This window comes from Lampetra fluviatilis, chromosome 41 (genome assembly GCF_964198595.1).
Source record: "Lampetra fluviatilis chromosome 41, kcLamFluv1.1, whole genome shotgun sequence".
NCBI lineage: Eukaryota > Metazoa > Chordata > Hyperoartia > Petromyzontiformes > Petromyzontidae > Lampetra > Lampetra fluviatilis.
In genome coordinates this window covers 4,694,155-4,714,138 of record NC_136315.1, presented here as the reverse complement: position 1 = coordinate 4,714,138, position 19,984 = coordinate 4,694,155, and the positions used below count along the sequence as shown (strand labels likewise).

Here is a 19,984-nt window from a genome sequence, read left to right as displayed (position 1 = left end):
TTAGATGTATTTGCCGCAGTTATTCGTGACTCTGGCTGAAACCATAAACCTGGTTTGAATACGGAAGGCTGAAATCTGGTCTCCAATAGAGAATCTCAGTGCTGTGACCTCAAAGCTGCCCAACCACCTCAATCCAACAGAGCCGTGAAGACCCATTCATACAAGCCATTCAACCCTATCAGTTAAAAAAAACATCACTCAAACCTAAAAACTGTGATCAGCAATCGCTGAACTCTAACTCACCACAAACCAATCCATCTTCAGCTCTACAGCCTTCAGTGCCCAAAGGACAGAAAGAAGGGGCCCAGGCGCTGGGCCAAAAAGGCAGAGAAATCGGACAGAAGGACCCCCATTTCATTCCTTGCACCAGGACATCACTAAACTAAAACGCAACTTGTTTTATTTTACCGGGCAAGGCCCACTGAGCCATACAGCTCTTTTTCAGAAGCGACCTGGCCACACACCATAGCTCAACGAAGTGGCTTATCACATGGAAATGTTATAACAGCCAAATACTCTAAACGCGTATTTCTAAATGTGGAGGGAATAACGGAGGACTCGGAGAAAACTCCACGCGACCACGGGGACAGAGACACCGCAAACTCCAAATAGACAGCAGGCGTCAGGGTCGGGATCAAACCCACGACCTCCCCTACACCAGGCGAGGTAGTTAACATCTCCTAGCCACCAAGGTTTCGTGCGCCGTGCCCGTAACTTGGCTCCATTGGCAGTCGCCGGCCGTGCGTTCGCTCCCCGGAGTTGATGGTTTAAGCCTCGGGAGCCCACTTGAGCGTCCAGACTCCATGCCGCCGTACGCAGCTCCGGCGGGCCACGGTCAATACATCCAGCGCCGGCTAAGTGCTCAGAGTGGTGGTGGCGAAACACGCAGGGCCGGTTATGAATAATAAATTAAACCGCAATTTTTTTTTCAGCATCGCGAAGTTTCTCCGGACGTACGTTGAAATTCTTTCGCACCGAGGTGCAAAACCAGGCGGCCGTCAGTGGTGAGTGCGCCACCCATGTTTCCACTGGCACATCCGAGCCGCGCCACCGCGGGGGTGTGCGAGCGGGTGAGTGACTGGGGATCTGACAATGTATACCGACGCAATCTGGCCCAAAAGAAACGTATTATGAAACAAAAATACTTCTCAGCAAACGTCGTGAAATTAAAACGAAAGTTACTCTGCATTGCCTATCCGCTGCTGGATGAAGGCGCTCCCCCAGTCCCGCGTTGCTTGATGCAGGTCAGTGCGGCCGGGTTAAGGAGGGAGCCCAGGACCAGTCCGAGGACCTGATGTTAACTGTGGCTGGGAATAGACCTCACGGTGCCAGATTCACAGCGCAGCATGCACTATCCCCCGGTTCACCATGCCCCTGTTCACCACCGCAAGTAGTTCGTTTATTCAGAGAGGCCTCGCTAAAAATCTCAAGTTCCCCTTTCGGCAAGAATTCTGCATGATTAGGGCGTTTTAGCAAAAAATCCTTTGCACGTGTGTTTTTGCATTTGGGAAGAAACTGGGAGGGGGGGGGGACTTGGGGAGAAAAACTCCAAGACGCTCGTTAGGGGTACAAGACTCACAGACTCCGCACAGATGGGTTCCAGAAACCCACTTGCCATACTGCCATCTCCCGGCCACCTCGCAGGTCAGTTGCTTTGGGAGTTTCACAAACGGAGCGTTACCTCCGAACCACTGGGCTACCTGCATCACCCACATTGAGTGTAATTTCCACGAACGCCGGGCTTTAAGATCACCACTGGCTCTTCTCGCACATCCTTAATTCTTGTTTGTAGAGGTCGCCGGTTAATACTGAATTCTTATCACACAGGTTCTCTGTGAGAACGATGGCTCTGCTTGCAATTTTAGAAAACCTGGCCAAATCATGGTATATATAGACAAAGGCAAAGATCCCTCGCATAGCCTTAACAGACTGTATGGGCAAGTGCTGTTAGTGAGCACCTATGAAGGCCGGAACGGCACACGAGGGAGTGGGTGGCCAGCACCACGCCCGGCCGCCTTTGTCTCCCCAGTGGCGATGTCTACACACCGCACGAGGTACTCATTTGAGGCCGAGTCGACCTAGGGGAGGCCCGGGACTCATTTAGATAATCGTCACTGCTGTTGGCCGTGAGCGGGAATTGAACCCGTGCGGCCAGATTTGTAGTGCGGAGCTAACTGCTACACCACCACTCCCCACGTATACACAAGCACTCACTCGACTGCAGTGACGCTCACGGTCCACCCTAAACCGCATCCACTGCAGAAACGGTGGCAGATGATGAACAAATGAAAGATTAAAAACTCTCCAGTAGTAGTGGTGCGACTGTGGTCAAACAGAGTCCGTACAACGTGTAACGGACGCAATGCGAAGGAGACACATCACGGCGATGATGATACACAACTCCGCTGGCTCCTGACGCGGTTATCCGACTTAACCATCTGAATGCCAAATTGTAGCTGCTGCTCCGGCATCTACATCAGCAGGAGGCGAGGACAACGTGACGAGCCCTCGTGCCCGTGGCGTGGGGCCCCCCGTGACCCCAATGACTCCCAAACAGCGCGCGGTCCAATGTAGGTGGAGCCCTTATTATTACCTGAACTTGTCCACCCCAAGAGCAGCCCCCCCCTCCCCCACGCGCCACCCACGGGAAGACTTCACAGACGCACCCCCACAACACCCGGGAGGCCAGGCCCTGCACCTCATCTGCTGAACATCAAACCCCTCCTTGCTCCCTGAAGGGTGAGGAATTGAGGTCATTGCGAATAGCATGGATGGAGGGCAATGAATTACAAGGGAAGGTGGAATGTGGTGGTGGTGATGGAGGTTGATGGGAGGTAGTGGTGGTGGTGGTGTATGGGGGGGGGGCGGTAGTGTAGCTGTGTATGGGGTAGTGTAGGTGGGGAGCGGTAGTGTAGCGGTCAGCGCGCTGCGTTACAAACCCGGCGACCCGGGTTCGATTCCCGCTCATGGCCAACACCGGTGACGATTATCCGAACCGGTACTGGGCCTCCTCTGGGTCGACTCAGCCTTAAATGAGTACCTGGTGTGGTGTGTAAACATCGCTACTGAGGAGACAAAGGCGGTCGGGCGTGGTGGTGGCCCGCCCACCCCCTCGTGTACCGTTCTGGCCTTCATAGGTGCTCGCTAACAGTCTGTTAAGGCTGTCCAGGGAGGGGGGCGGGAGGGGGGCGGGAGGGGGGCGGAAGGGGGGCGGGAGGGGGGCGGGAGGCGGGAGAGAGGGGGGCGGGAGGGGGGCGGGAGGGGGGCGGGAGGCGGGAGGGAGGGGGGCGGGAGGGGGGCGGGGTGGGGGAGGGGAGGGAGGGACCGTCTTCTTAGTTTGTATAAAGGGGGAGGCATAGGGGGTGGACAATAGCAAAGAGAAACGAAATGAAAATGTCGCGCAGGAGACGGTTGAACTGGGATTGGGGAAGGCTGTGGGGCAGCCGATTGATAGTATCGAGCAGTGGCACTTAGCGGGCCTTGAGCGGGGCCACGTGTAAGTTAATTAGTCGTGACCCCCCGCGTTTAATTACTCTGCGGGCGGCGACAAACTGCGGGCTCAGCGGTTTGTCTTCGGCGGGCCACTTTGCAAACAAAAATTGTAGTCGAGACAAAGAAATTCCCCAAGGTCGTTACTCCGTCACACCGTTTTCCGTGCGCCTTCTCAGCCCCGGGCAACATGTGCTCAATAAATGATTGAAACAAATGTGTTTGGTAAGCGCTGCCTGGTCCACCTCCGAAAAAAATAAATAAATCTGATACGCTTGCTCATTATTAAATTTACTCTCGTGTAATGTTACCTTAAAGGCATGAAGATGAATGGAATGCATTGCCAGAAAATAATAGGCACACCGGTATTATGCTAACTTTCAAGTTGCATTTATTAACAATTTACATTTGAACCGTAAGTTATTCACTGCAGAGTACAGGCCGTAGCAGTGGGGAATGGGAGCATAGCGGTTAGGGATCTGCGCTATGATTAGCGCTCACGATCAATAAGTCACAAGCGAATCGTTTAACACCGGTCCTGAACCTCCTCGCCCGAGGTCGATTCCACCTTACCCGGGCGGAATCGACCTGTCACGAACAATTACTCTCACGTGCCGAGCGGGTGAGAAAGTGCTGCCCTCTACCGTGTGGACCCAGAGGTAGCTCTGTGACATCCACCTACGTGGCACATTCTCCGGCACGAATGGCCGCATGCACTTTCTGTTCGGCGGGTTGGCAGCGCATCCGTAACACACTCGTGCCTCTTGAGTAAAATAGAAAAAAAAACAACGCAAAGAACGATAACTAGCTCACAAAAAAACTGCCGCACTCTCCCGACGCGTTTGCTTGTTGTACCACTCGTTGTTTGGCGTCACTCTCGACGTTTGGCTGCAAGCAGCGCGGTGTGAACACTTGAGAACCTCGCAGTCAGGAGGCCCTGGCTTCGATTCATGACTCGGGGTCGCCCATTCTGTGTGCAGTTTGTACGCCCTCAGGCTGTCTTGCATGGGTTTCCTCCGCCTTCTCCGGTTTATCGGTCCCACGGCGAAAAGAAAAAGCGTGGCCGACACATCTCAATGCCGACAAACTACCTGCCAATTGCTTCAACCGGAATTACGCGCAACAAAGATCGCCCCCTCCTGGGAGGGAGAGGGGGGGAAATCATTGAATCCAGCCGTACAGCAGCCTTACCGGACTGTTCCTGTCCACGGAAGGGCCACTCCCGTCCGTCTCCCTCCTCCCTATCGGCTCTTCCCCGTCTCCTGCCGGAGCGGCGTCGCTCCGATCCACCGGGTCGTCCGCGTCACCGGCGTTGCCGTCGTCGCCGTCACCGCCGCCGTCGTCGCTGCCTGCCGAGCCGGTGACCTCGGCGGGGTCGGGAACCATGTCGTGGCAAACGGCGCCATGGGCCGCGTGGGCTCCGTGGAGCGGAGCGATCGTCTCGCCTGCAGCCGGGCACGCAGCAGAAGGCGCAGTGAGACTCGCGGCAGATTAAAGGCGCGCGCGCGGTGCGCGGTCGGGGCCGCGTGCGTACGTGTATACGTTTGTGCGCACGTCTAATTTCTTTCGCACAACGTACGTAGCCAACTGAGCTAGTCGGAGGTGCGGGGGGCAACGTAGCACTCATTTCACACGGATCGCCTCACGAGGGAATTCGCGCTGCCTCTCAACATTAATTTGTGACGATTTACAACTCTGCTTGAAAACCGTCAATGCATTACCTTTGTTCGTCCGTCCATCCATCAATGTCCGTAACATGGGGTCACAATGACTATCGTAAAGATGCGCTTTCAGATGCGCTTCCGCGGCCGTTTGGAAGACTCATCCTTTCGATATTCGGAAGTCACTGGGAGTTATGCACTTTAAATGTTTTTGAGAACTCCTTTTGTGTTTCGTTCGTTGTCCTTCCCCCACGTCTCCGATTAGCAGGGTTAGCTACGTACGGTGCAGAAGAAGTTCAACATACAATACATACAACTTAAAGCAGTATATGCATATTTGCACATATGCACGTTATACGCGAGCACTCACTCGACTCGCTGTCCTGCAGTGACGCAGTTTCGCTCCTGTCGACCTCCTCGGGGGGGCTCTCCGAGTCCACCTGCACTCCCCCATCGGCAACAGCGACGTCGTCCGGACCCCCGCCTGGACCTCCCCCGTGCGACTCCACGCAAGCGCCGATCCCGGCTCCCGGAGCCCCGCCGGATTTCGGGCTCGCCGGCTTCGCGGCAAGTGGGCCTCCTCGCCCGGCAGCGGCCCTGCCGTTGGAGCCGGGCGCGGCGAAACCGGGCAACCTCGGCTTCTTCAGCGCCGACGACGGGATGAAGCTCGCGACGGTCGGCGCCTCGTCCGCGTCCGCCGGCGAGCTCCTCGCGGGGCCCCTGAGCGGGCCGGGCGGTCGCGCAGCGCCGGCGCCCCTGGGCCTCGTCCGGCCGGCTTGCGTGAGGTTCGGCTGCGAAGCGTTGTTCGGCTGGCCGAAGCGGTAGCGCGAGGCCGCGCCGCCGTGCCCCGGCTGCGCCTGCAGCGCCTTGGACATGGACTTGGACCGCTGGAGCTGACCGGCGAGGAGCGGGAGCTGCCCCGCGCCGACCGACGCGGACGCCGCGGGCGCCGCGAGCGCGTGCGAGAAGCTCTGCGCCCGCGTGAGCGCCGTCTCGGGCGGGAAGCCGTCGTCGCCCAGGCTGCTCGAGCTGCCGGCCTCCGACTTGAGGCTCTCGGTTCGACTCCGGCACTCGCCGGGGTCGCCCGTGCCGCGCCGCTCGCAGTCGCTGCTGGAGCGCGCTCGGAGCCGGTCCTCCGACGCCTCCCGCAAATCCTCCACGACCGACCTCACCGGGGGGGCCCTCGTCGTCCGCGCCGGCCCGGCGAAGCCGAACGCCTGCCGGGCAACCCGCGGCTTTGACGGGGAGCGGGCGGGCGGCGGCCGGGCGGCGCCGCGATCGTCCGACCCGGGGCCTCCGTTGGCGGCGTCCGCGTCGGGAGCCGCTCGCGGTGCCGGCTCGGCCTCTCTCCGCTCCGATTCGCCGGCAGCGGCAATGCCGGCCGCCGGCCTCCTCGCGACGTCGTTCTTCTTGCCGCGGAAGCCGAAGGTGGAGGCGAGCGAGGGCCTCGACCTCTTCTCGTCTCCGTCATCGCCGGCGGCGGCGGCGGCGGCGTCGTCAGGTCCTCGGGACTTGGCGGCGCCTCCGTAGCCGAACTTGGGAAGCCTCGACACGAGCGAGGGTTTGTCGCGGCTCATGGTCCGAGCGGAATCAATTTAGGCGCCGCGTAAGCTCGGGGTCGACGGGCGCGGGTCTGCCATCGCTGCGTTGTGTCGCGTCTTCGGCAGCAGGAGCCTGCGCGACAGTGGGCAAAGAGGCGTGCCGTGGAACGTTCGCTGTTTAATAGACACAGATTAAGTTTAACGAGCGGGTTTCGAGATTTTAGCAACGTGATATTCGCTAATGGAGTGGTGATTAAGAGCTGAACATTTGTAGTACACAACAGCGACGCACACACACACATTAAACGTACCGTACCGCAGGTGCAGGTGCACGCAAGCGCTAACGCAGCAAGCGCCGGTGAAGTTAGGCGAATTAACCTGGCCTGAGCCACCCCTAGGTTGACTCAGCCTGAAATGAGTGCAACGTAAGTACTGAGAGATCAAAGAGGTCACGGCGTGACGCTGGCAACGCCACCCCCTTGTGTGGCACGCCAACCTTAATAGCCACTTAAAGCACTTGCTTTAAAAGTCTGTAACACTCGGATAAAATATATATATTTTTTTATACTACATAGGAAGCCAGAGAACATGAAATCCTAGGCTGTCAGCCAGGGTCTTATGTTTCCGGGTCAGAGACTTTGGAGAGAGAAAAACAAAAATCAGAGGAAAAAGCCCCATTATCTTCTCACAATGATCGGTGTCATCCAACGAATCCTCTGGGCACAGCGGCTCAACAATCCGGAATCTCTGCGTTGGCGACGGTGCACGAGCACAGCGTGACATTTTTTTCGCTTTCCTTTTTAAACCGACTCGCTCGTCAACAACAACGGTGGCCCGACAGAAAATAACACGACGTAGGCGACGTTTCGATTGCGCGTTCTTCGCTCTCGAATTGTTCCCCGCTCAAATGAGCGCCGAGGCGGTGATCGCCTCCCAAGCTACCGCCACGAGTGGTGGAAATTCCACGTTCGCCAAATAACGACAACAACAAAAGACGGCCTTGGGGAAAAAGAGAAGAAAAAACCCAACAACGACGACGTTTGCTTCGATAATCACAGTCGATAATGGTCGGATCATTGCGCAGTCCCCAAAAGCACCCCGAGGGAGCTTAAAGAAAAACGACTTCGTTGGCTGGAGAAAGTGCGCGCGGGGCTTGACAACCGCAATTAACGACGTCGTAATTACATTTTTAGGCAAAGTGTGGCGTGAGCGTACAGGCCCGCGGGAGAAGAGTCGGAAAGGCTCAGTTCCATGCACGCCTCAAATCAGCGTGGGTACGGGCGCCCCCCCCCCCCCACCATTAGGGCGAGCTCCCTCATCATTTGTCGCACAAATAGTCCATGGCTTTTAAAAAAGTGTCGTACTCCGCGCTCCCGGGGAGATTGTCAGCTGTGAGAGAGACGGGTCCTCTTTCTAAGACGGAACGTAATAAAGGGGATGAAAATAAATGCACGCGACCCGCCCACACGCACGCACGCGCAGGGCAAAGATCCCCCATGTAGCCTGCACAGGCTTTGGGGCAAGTTCTGTTAGCGAGCACCTATGACGGCTGACATGGTGCACCAATAAAAGGGGTCATGTGATCAGAACCGCGCCCGGCCGCCTTCCTCTCCCCAGTTCCTACGATTACGCACCACTCCAGGTACTTACTTAAGGCTGAGTTGACCTAGAGGAGACCCAGGACCGGTTCAGATAATCGTCACTGGTCTTGGTGGCCGTGAACCGGAATGGAACTTGGGTCGCCGGGTTCGTAGCGCAGCGTGCTAACCACTGCGCCACCGCTCCCCACACACACCATAATAATAACAACAACCGCCATTTGCCACTAAGTAGTGGTGATGTCACCACGACTCTTGTGCCAAGCCATGTGCACCTTGAGGCCAAGTGAAGTGTCGAACGCCCGCTGGCAGCAGGTCACGAGGCAGACCCAGATGCCACGGATCGACTGACTGAGATGACCGAGATGACTGGCTGATGCACCATCTGTGCCCCCTACTGTGCCAACTGCCACTTATAATGCACACAGACACACACGTACACCGCAACCAAAACACACTCGCGATTTCTGTTCGCTTCCAATTGACTTCGGTGTTGTTTCACGCTACTTTTATGCTTGCGGGCTGGTGGCCAGGTCGAATGATGTGTGTCCCATGCCCCTTCGAACCCCAACACCACGCCGGGTAAAAAGCACGGACGCTTGCGAGCGCGCGCGCACACACACGCACACTTAATTGCCTGTTGTCGCGCGAGGGGCGGTGATGAAACGAGGCGGCGTGGGTTGACGGGGCAAGTCACGCGGGGGATTATATCACGGCCGGGCCTCCTGCTGAAAATCGGCCGCAGCATTAAGTCTGAACGCTTCGTCATGGTGCGCACCCTCACGAGTCCGGCCCATCACGACCGCCCCGGCGTCGATCGCACGCTTGGCGAGCTCGTCGGAATGACGACACTGCTTTCAGTCCGTTTCAACACCGACTCGGACTCGAGGGTGGATCCCGAACATCTGCCACCGGCAACTGGGTCCAGGTCTTCGGGTCGGAGAGCCTGGTACTAGAACGTCTCAGAATCTTTCGTTTCGACTGGAGGAATCCGATGAGCTGTAAAGCTCTTTATCACAGATGTCCAGTCGGGGGGCAGGTGAGGACGTTACAAATCCGTCGCAACGTTGTGTCTGTGAAATACTGGACATCTGTGACAAAGAGCTTCATAGCCTCACGGGATTCCTCCACTACAAATATTCCGATTCCGATGAAACCGACGCCGGCTTGCGCGCTACCACGGGGAGCGGCAGTAGGAGCGCCGTGAGCCCGCGGGGACCCGTCGGCCGGTTTCCGTCGGGGGTCCACACTGAGGCCGCGGATCGGAGCAGGCGTGCTTCGTGACTGATCCGACCCGATATGTCGTGAGCGGAGCGCGGCGGGCACCGCAGAGAGAGCGCTCACGGCGCCAACCCCCGTGCGCAGAACCAAGGCGTGGCCGTCGGACGTTTGGCCACGGGGGACTGGAGGGGCGACACCTGCGGGGAGCAGCTGAGCGGGCGAAACGGAGAGCGGCGCGGCCGTCTGTCAGCCGCTGCCACCGCGCAGCGTCTCGGCGTGGCAGCCTCCAATTAGTGAAATCTCGCCGTGCGTTCAGTTCGTCGCTGCTGCTTCGGATTTGGATTTGTGGCGCACCGGTCCGGGATTGCTATTCCGTAGCCATGCGACAATCAGTCCTGTACTGTCTGCAATGGGGGCGGGGGGCAGGGGGGTGGGCACCCCCCACCATCCCCAACCCCCCCTTATCGTCAGTCATAAAAATCTCGGTACAATATTTCACACGAGTGGCGGCTTTTCTTCTTCCTCTTCACCCGTTCCAGAATGCACGAAAGGCAAAGGCAGATCGCACCAGGCCATTCATTCCGTTGACGTATTACATTTGTTTGGAGTTTGTTTAACATTGCCTGCCGTGTGATCCACCAACGCTGGCCCCCACAGTGCTGCACTACAAGTGTCCGCAGCCACCACTGCCCCAAGCTGGATACGCGGTCCTCCTGAATTGATATCGCAACGGCGATGCAGCGAAATGTACGTTCGTATCCCGAGAACCCGACTGTTAATTGCGGTTCACCCTCAAACGGCTTGCTGGGCGTTTGTGACGACTCCTTTCGTGCTCGTGGACAAAATCTCCTCCGTCAATGACGCCAGCGCCGCGAGAACAGAAATGATGCTCGTCGTGTGATTAAACTCGCAGTGGAACGACGCAGTACGTTTGCGGATTAAAGTGCAGTGACTCAACGGTACAGTCGTCAATTTGGGATTATCCTACACCGCACTTGTGTGCGTAATTGTGTACGCGACGGCGAGGGTGGGGTGTGCTCGTACTAGAAAATGCCCCGTGACATGTCGCAGTTTAAAAAGTCCTCATGCCAAACACTCCATGCGACTCACGTGGATCCCCTACGCGTGCGAGTCGATTTTATACACGCAGGCTTCATTTGAGGGCCTTCGTCAGGTGGTGGAGGGTTAGAGTAAAGAAAAAACCTACTCGGCCTAACCCAAAATAAACTAATTATGAAGCGTGTCAGTCGGTGAGTCAGTTGATTTCGGGTAAGGCCAATTCCATGACGACCCGGCCAAAGGGGCAAGCAGGTAACATGGGAAGGGAGGGTTTACAGGGGCTGCATAGCGGGGGTTGGTATGAAGATAGTCGGCACGTTACATGGGAATGGAGGGTTTACAGGGGCAGCATAACACGATTGGTACGATGGTAGCCAGCACGTTACATGGGAAGGAAGGGTTTACAGGGGCTGCATAGCGCGATTGGTACGATGGTAGCCGGCACGTTACATGGGAAGGGAGGGTTTACAGCGGCTGCATAGAGCAGCAGGGACATTTTATGAACATGACGAATAACCAACCAGAGCTATGTACAATGTAAATCTAGTGAGCAATCCGAAATAAAGATGAAAGAATGAGACAGGTGAGAGGAACTCGCGTGCGGCATGTAAAATGGAATTCGTAACTGCAAGGGCAAGGGGATTGGATTTCTGCTTTTTTTTTCTACACATGACAGTGACATGCTAAAGGCTTAATTGTCGCAGAGCACTGGAATCTAAAGTCTAATATTGAAACATAGGGAAGCGCGTTGGGAAGTTTTACAGAGCATATCAATGTACACCATGTTTCGAATCCGAGCTGGGCTGGCGTGTTGAATCACCCGGAGCTATCGGTCCCCGTGACAAGAGATCTGTCGCGCGACACAATTGCTTTTGCACAGATTTCTATTCGCTTCATTGCCGCATTGTCAAAAAAAAAAATCCGAATTATGTACAATGGTACTCCCCCGTGCCTCCTTCCCCAATACATTTTTTTTCAACGGTTTTACTTAACTTGATCCCCGTGTCGTGGTCAAATCTTGTAATCAATTCCAAATTGTGCACACGTACTCAGATCCGGTGACAATGCATGCCTGTACCAAAATCGGCATCAATTAATCAATTAATTCGCTACTTTAAAGCAATTAACATTTTGTATGGACGCCTTATTATTTATTTATATATTTGTGTAGGTAAAAAAAACGCCGTGGTCCCTAAACACTCGAATCGCCTGCTCAGTGTGAACGAGTTACGCAAGTCATCAATTAATTCAAGTAAGCGTTGATGTGGGAGCAGGCGCCGCATCATTGACGTACTTCTCAACCGCGAGTTAAAAGAAGTTGTTAATAAAACCGTTGTTTTTAAAAAAAAAACTTTTTTAAGGAGCTTATTTTCTTCCAAATTTGCTTTCCAAACTCTTCACGCACCGTACGCATTGACACACCTTCATCAATTCCATCCAAAACTTTGGATTTGTCTCGCAGACTCGGGGATTTATACTTCGGTCCCTTTCACTGCTTGATATCTGTTGTCGTATCGTGTCCAAGCGCAGCAGCGAGGACGAATGCGCAGAAGAGCTGAACAAGCGTATGCACTCCATGCTTGGGTATGGGCAGAATCATAAGCCTTATCCAACGCTGCTCAAACTGCCTACACGACTTGAGTCCTTTATTTGTCATCACGGTATGCATAATACAGTGAAACTGCTCTCATCAAATTGGAGACCTACCAATGTCTGCAGCCAGGATCAATCGATGACAATCCTATTACCTGCAGATATTTAACAGATGAGATGCGTCGCACCGTTAATTCCTCCTGTTTGATTATAATACTTCTCTTGTCCGTATGCATTTGTGCAGATAGTTTTTTTTTTTGCGGTTAAGCCATAGTCCCCATATACCGCTCGTATCAATGCGGATAAGAGGAGCAGCGACCCACTACTCTGTAGTGTGACATTGGTATAAAACGCGTGTTACAATATGAACAGCGCATTGAAAACGCGTACTATTTTATGTACTGTTTACAAAGTGTGTTCACAAATCCACACTGAGTAACACGATGATTGACAGAGAAGTGTAAATTATTTTTTCGATAGCGTATTTAAATAGAGGTACTGCAGGTAAGTAGTTTTCAGTTTTAAAGGCCTACTTGCCACCATCCTTCAAACCCATTGGTGAAAAATATCAAAGTTATTGTTTACATTAAAATATGTTTACGTGAGAGCCGGGGGCTTACGGGACCCCGGGGTCCCGCCGTAAGGTTCCTATATCTGTGACCAACACAACAATCTGTAGGCACTGTGAACAAACCTTCCCCCCATGACTGCTGCTGGTTTGCTGCCTTGTTCGAGCTTGCATTTTCATGTTGCAACATCGGCAGGAATCTATGTACTCGCGCAAATTGTACTCATATATGTTTTAAAAATGTATATATTTATATTTTACTGACTTAAATTTTTATTTAAAGCTTTCGTGACTGCCTAGAGCCACCCGGCAATGATGCCCCAAATCCTGCATTGGAGTTCACTGAAGGATGCAATGGCATCTTCTTGGTTCTTTCAGTAAAGTCACGTAGAAGGGAAATAATAAAATAATACAAATATAAAACAATTAAAATTCTCACGACGTTTCGACTGCAACACAAGAAATCGTCATCAGGTGTGAAATCCACAGCATGAAAATTTGAAAAAAGTGGCGGTTTTTCCTAACATCAGCACCACAGACAGCGATTTACCTTTTCTCTACGTTGCACACCTGTCGTGTTTGTTGTTGTAACTTGCTCACCTCAGCCCCTACTGGACATCTGTGAAAAAGAGCTTCATAGCTCATCGGATTCCTCCTGCAGCCTAAATAAACATTCTGACTGGGATTCTGTTTCAGCGTGGTTAAACGCTTTCCCCCGTATACGCATTCGGTACACGTAACTGTCTAACCATCTAGGCACGAATTACCAACTGCCATTTTGCATGAAGATTTTTTTTTTGCCGTTGCGATTTTCCTCCGCTAAGTTTTCGCATCGGAGCTGCTGCCGCCGCCGCCGCCGCTGCCCTTCGTCGCGGAAACAAATTCGGAAAAAGACGTGGACGGCACGACAGCCGCGCTTGGACGCGACGGGTGGGTGGAGTGGGGGGGGGGCGGTCACGCCGATCGATCGCGAAGCGCCGCTGTTTGGAGCGATGCGACGTGTCTCACATCGCCACGTGCCCAGCGAAAGTCCCGCTCGTCGCGCTGGGGAACGCCAGAACCCGCCCCCCGTGGACAACCGCAGCCGCAATGGACTGTGTCTGTCTGAATATACAGACGATTGTATTTATAGCGTAACAATGAAGCCGATATGAAGATGTCAAAGCGCGCCGACAGTTGCTCGGATTTTCGCCGTCTCTGACATGGGAATTTGTAATTTACGCCACTGATTCAGGGACAGTACTGGAAGTGAGCATTGCCAAGTGGTGAGATGTTAACTACCTCGCCTGGTATACAGGAGGTTGTGGGTTCGATCCCGACACTGACGCCTGTTGTATATTTGGAGTTTTGTGTGTCTCTCTCTCTGTGGTGAGATGTTAACAACCTCGCCTGGTATACAGGAGGTTGTGGGTTCGATCCCGACACTGACGCCTGTTGTATATTTGGAGTTTTGTGTGTCTCTCTCTCTGTGGTGAGATGTTAACTACCTCGCCTGGAATACAGGAGGTTGTGGGTTCGATCCCGACACTGACGCCTGTTGTATATTTGGAGTTTTGTGTGTCTCTCTCTCTGTGGTGAGATGTTAACTACCTCGCCTGGTATACAGGAGGTTGTGGGTTCGATCCCGACACTGACGCCTGTTGTATATTTGGAGTTTTGTGTGTCTCTCTCTCTGTGGTGAGATGTTAACTACCTCGCCTGGTATACAGGACGTTGTGGGTTCGATCCCGACACTGACGCCTGTTGTATATTTGGAGTTTTGTGTGTCTCTCTCTCTGTGGTGAGATGTTAACTACCTCGCCTGGTATACAGGAGGTTGTGGGTTCGATCCCGACCCTGACGCTTGGCCTATATTTGGAGTTTGCCGCGTCTCTCTCCCCGTGGTGGAGTGTATTTTTCTCCGGGTCCTCCGATTTTTCCCTCCACATTGAGAAACTTGCGTTGAGGATATTCGGCTGCTATCAATTCCCACACGATAAGCCACTTCGTTGAGCTATCATTCATCGCTTTTCTTGGCGTATGTATATACCGTGTGTATCTGTCGCTTCTGACAAAATAGCCGTATAGGCTCAGTGGACCTTGCCTGGTAAAATAAAAAAAAATAGTTTTAGTTTTAGGTAGGGGCTACTTTGCCATTGTAGATTTACGTTTAAAATAAAGGATGGGACCATGACAGATGGCATTGGTTTGGGGAGGCCTTCACTGAGCAGTAGACTGATAATGCACAACGATGATGATGACAATAAAAACCCCCAACATCGATGCCCATAGGAGGAGTTGTACTACACCACAAGGCTTTCACTGCGCCACATTCACCGGACACTCAACCACCCGCTCTCGCGCACAGCTGTACATACATACACATGGTATATACATATGCCAAGCTACCATAAAACCCTCTTAACCCCTGCAGGGAACACAAAACCTAATAAAACCAGTTTTTGACACTGACATATCTTCAGGGCATTGGTGCTGGTCAGTTCCTCTATCTGGTCTTGTGCTACGAGCAATAGATCTTGCACCTGTGTATACACAGAGACAAAGACCTCCCCCCCTCCCCCCGTATAACCTCAACAGACTGTTGGGGCAAGTGCTGTAAAGCGAGAAGTTAATACGAAGGGGCGGTGTGGCCGGCAACACGCCCCGGCCGCCTTCGTCTCTGCAGTGCTGATGTTTACACGTGGAACCAGGCCCTCGTTTAAGGCTAAGTTGACCCAGAGGGAGACCAGGGTCCAGTTTAAGGTATACTGCACCGACGTTAGCCGTGGCCAGGTATCCAACTCGGGTGGCCGGGTTTGTGTCGCAGCACACTGCCCACCGCACGACCACTCACCCAGTGCATCTGCCGTGTTACATCGAGTGAATCGGTCTTGCACCTGTGTACACACACACACGGGCGCAAGCACACACGCACTCACACAGAGGCCCTAGCCACCAGCTGCTCCTTGCTTGGCAGTTAATCTCTCTGGCTGTACAGATGGGGTCGTGAACTCTAACAACTGCCTCCACCGCGGGATGAGACCACAACCCCAAATCCATCCCCCTCTGCGCAACTGCGCAATGCCTCCCACTGACCCTACATGCCTCGGCCATCGAATAATAAATTAATAAGAGCAGCACAAGTTATTTGTTGAAATCGGGAGAGTAACAGACGATTAATACTAATAATAATTTACGTATTTATCCAGGAAAAACCACACCGAGTCGTAGACTCTTATGCAGGAGCTCCTGATGTTATCTGTGTTTATAGACGTGGAAGGAAACCAGAGCACCCGAGAACACCCACGTGTGCGATGGGGCAACACTCATCTCTGTACAAATGGAAACGGATGGCGATTAGTCCACTTGTTGTACCACCGTCTCCTGGCGAGCCAGGGTACGGCACCTCCTCGATACCCACAGGGAGTGGAATTTCACAACAGTTGTGCGACGATCCACCAATCCCCGCTGCTGCCTCGACAGCGCTGGATTAAAGGCAACGAGCGTTGCTACGAACGCCCGGCCGTCTCAAGGCTGCAGTTTATTTTTCTCAGGAAGACGCTGACTGAGCGGATGTTTAGTCAACTCCTTATTGAGCATGGTGCAACGCCTCCGTATTTTACACGCGCACGCACTCGCGAGGCCTATAAGGTAGGCATTTAAATTCCACAAGCACTGCTATTAAATATCGGCACTACCAACACACGACCAACGACAACAACAAAAAAGTAATTTCGTTAAAAAAAATACGTAACAAAAGCGTGAAGTAAAAAAGGCACTCAACCGCTCAAATTGGAAACCAAAATATTCTGAAATCATCAATTAATTTCATGCACAGTTACCGACATTGTCACCGTGGCTATTATCTCTGCGTGCGGTGTTCCGCACTAATCAGTGAGGTTCCATTCAATCGCATGATCACGTTTGCATATCGCCCCGCCGCAGTATGAAGGTATAACGGTTGCCCACATGACCCTCCTGCTCTCTTGAAGCCACTCCAAAATGTTCTAAAAAAATTTTACTTTCCCCAATTCCAATATATTCACCATCATGCAACGAGATGAAAATAATTCAAACTCTGCGAGCAGTGCATCGCCACATGTTGGAGAATGGACCGCGGAAGACAATAACAAAGAACTACTTCTGAGAATCCTTAGCGTGGCTTTTTGTCCAGGCGAGGGGAACTGCACTCTGCCACATGCACTGCCACACAGCCAGTCAAACCAACATTTCATATTCTAATTCTCAGAGCTGTAATTTAGCAAATTTTCGTGAAAATAATCAAATTTACAATGCCAGTTTCTTTTGTGTGCTGTGATTTGTGACAAAACTGAGACCCGTCACTTCACGACACCTTCAATAAAAAACACATTCACTCACGGGCAGCCGAAACCTGGATTCGAATCCAGGATCTCAGCCTTTCCGTCTCAATGTCTCCACGTCTCTGACCACTAATTCCACGCAAACACGGCCACGTTGGAATCACCCAATGCAACACTTCGGTCCCACCAGATTAGACAACGCTGACGTCATTGATACAGGACAGTTCCAAGATCAGTTGGGTTGGGGGGGGGTTGCTGATTCGTAAGTGTTTTCCCTGGCTCCCACAAGACCTCAGATTCACTATCTCCTAACCACTGCTTCTCATTCGCCAACTCCCACCATTCCACCGTGTACTAAGCTCCGAAGGGAAACGGCAGACACAATGAGGTCACAGGGAGGCCAGTTGTTACTTCTCATTTATTTTTCACCGTCAGGTTATCTCTCCACGACCTTCATGTTTTAGCGTTCTTGTTAACCGCCTGCTGGGCCTGTCGAGACGGGAAAGCTTTTAGGGGCCGTGCGTGGAGCTTAACGCATCTCCGCCGTTCTGGGTTCGAGAGCGTTCGCAGGTTAGCGACATCGCACGGGCTGTCAAGGCGAGTAAGTGAGGCTTAGGTAGGACGCGTCGTGGCTGGAAGGGACGACAGAGGTCGCAACCGGGTACCCGATACCTGTACCCTACCCGATACCCGGGTACGGGTACCCGTTTGCGACCCTGGTGCGGCCGGGTACGGGTAGACCGTGAGTCACTGGTGAGTAACTGTTTGTCACTCATTTCCCAACGTCTTGTCTCTTCTCACAATTCAAGTTCCTAGAATCAACCCACCCGCGCCTGCAACATGGCTTCATCCCAGAGGTCGCAATCAGGTACCCGATACCCGTACCCTACCCGTACCCAGCCGGGTACGGGTAGGGTACGGGTACAGCCGGGTACGGGTACCCGTTTGCGACCCTGGTGCAGCCGGGTACGGGTACGGGTAAGGAATCAAAACCCGTTTGCGACCTCTGAGGGACGATGGCCAGCAGCCGACTCCAATGACGAGGCGGTGGCCCGGGCCACCGCCTCGGGTCTATCCCGTGCTCTGCTGCGAGCGAGCCTTCTGCGCTCCACGTGACCTCACAGTGCACCCGAGCCTGACGTCAACGTCAATTCGCGGCGAGACGGTCGCCTGCTGTTGCCGTTGGGTCGCGCGGCCGTCTGCGACGGTGGAGAAGGCTTGGGGGGGGGGGAGCCTTCATCCAGCAGAGGATTGACCATGGCTGCGGCTGTTCTGCTCAGTGCCCCGCCTCCGGAATCTCCGATTGGCGCGGTTGGCCACGTAGGGCGCGAAAGAAGTTCAACGAACGTGCATACGCACGTGCGAGCATCGCCTCCGCGATTCACACGCTGAAAATTCTCTATCGGCCTGGCCCCGCTCCAAGAAGGGAATTTCCAAGCGATGGCGTCAACGGGAACGGCGGCGGTTTCACCGTGCGCCTGGTTTACGCCGCATTAATCTGCCCGCGGCAAGAATTGCCATCTCTCGCTCTCTCTCCCTCCTCTCTCTCTCTCTCCAAAACTCCTCGCAAATCCCCAAAACACAACCAGACGTCGGGGGAAAAATAAACCGGTTATTGATCCCCGCTCCCAACCCATCGCGATAGACGATAACTCCCTCATTGGCAGCAGGAAGGATGAAGTAGTTTGTTTTTTTCCGTCTTGCCGTTTTACAAATGACCCAGAATGCTCGGCTAGGTAGCAACAAACGGTGCCACTGCACCTCCGATTATCCCCGTTGGCTGCGTACGGAGCGACAGAAGTTAAAGAAACGTACGTACATGCTGAAGGCGTAATGGAAAAGAGTTAAAGGGCCCTTCAAGTAAAAAAGCTTGGGAAAAGAGATGATGCAAAGATAATTCCCAAGTGGAGCGGTGCGCGGGAAGAAGTGGATAGAGAAGTGAGGTGGGCGACGGCGATGGTGGTATGGATGAGACAAACAGTCAGCGTCTGGTAGAGCGAGCCCTCAAACATTGGGTGGAGGCATTAACAGGTGAAGAGAAGCGTAACCATGGTAGCGATTGGAGGAGGCGACGGACCGTCGGTGTGTGTGCGAGCGAGGGACCGGAGTGAATCAGCGGGTGCCCGGATCATTAATCACCCCGACTGCTTTACAGTGAATTCTTGGTGCTCCGGTCTCAATCAAAACTCGGCTCAGCTGCTGCCGATGCCTCGGATATGGAGCGGAGCGTGGCTTACATTTCATGAAAGTGACGTCGCGGTTAAGCTGCATTTTAAGCATTTTTTTTCATTGTGTCTTTTCGGTATGGGCAACATTGCTGCGGGGATCGCTATCGTGGCCGCGATTTGAATGTGCGACATTTTTTTCGTGCCTGCGTCTTTCCACACCCGTTTTTCCGAAACGATAAAACAAATATTGCCGCCACAGAGGCAACTTTTCGATCAGCCTTGTTGTTGGCGGTACCCACGGTGAACAGCGAACCGGTCGGCAAAGAGGCGCTCGCCAAATTGATGGAGTCGACGAAAAGGCGGTATCATATTTGCGCGGAACAGCGCCTAGGCATGAAGTGTTTATCTCTTTCATTCCCGGTTTCTTTTTTTGCGCGCTCTTGTTTCGCCAGAATTTGTTCCCATCGCGCGAATTGTGCCACATCAGGAGATGAAGAAATGTCCACCGGGAACTCTCAGAGACAGCAAAGCGACGCGCCGTGTCGGAGAGAAACCTCCGGAAGATGACGTCAAAGAACAAGTTCTAAAATTACCTCAACAGTCTCTTTAATCCAGAGACAAAGGGGGGGGAAGGCACACGATTTTTTTTACACATCCCGAAGACGGTGTTTGTATCCTGTCGATTAAAAGTAAAATTGTCAAAGTGATGAAAATGGAACAAGAAGTATGAAATTTAATCAAAAATTATATAAATGATGTGTATGTTGTCGCGTGTTCATTCATCG

At 53.3% G+C, this 19,984-nt stretch overlaps 1 protein-coding gene across 3 annotated transcripts in view; it reads right to left on the bottom strand.

Annotated features, from left to right (window-relative positions):
• The window catches only part of LOC144946474 (uncharacterized), a 365,431-nt gene that overhangs the window by 322,643 nt on the left and 22,804 nt on the right, over positions 1-19,984 (bottom strand). For all 3 annotated transcript variants that reach the window (XM_078875372.1, XM_078875375.1, XM_078875373.1), the window contains exons 2-3: positions 5,521-6,824; positions 4,681-4,934 (exon numbers count right to left, since the gene is read on the bottom strand). In XM_078875372.1, the coding sequence (XP_078731498.1) occupies positions 4,681-4,934; positions 5,521-6,727 (1,461 nt within the window). In that variant the 5' untranslated portion in view covers positions 6,728-6,824. The remainder of the gene's footprint in view (positions 1-4,680; positions 4,935-5,520; positions 6,825-19,984) is intronic.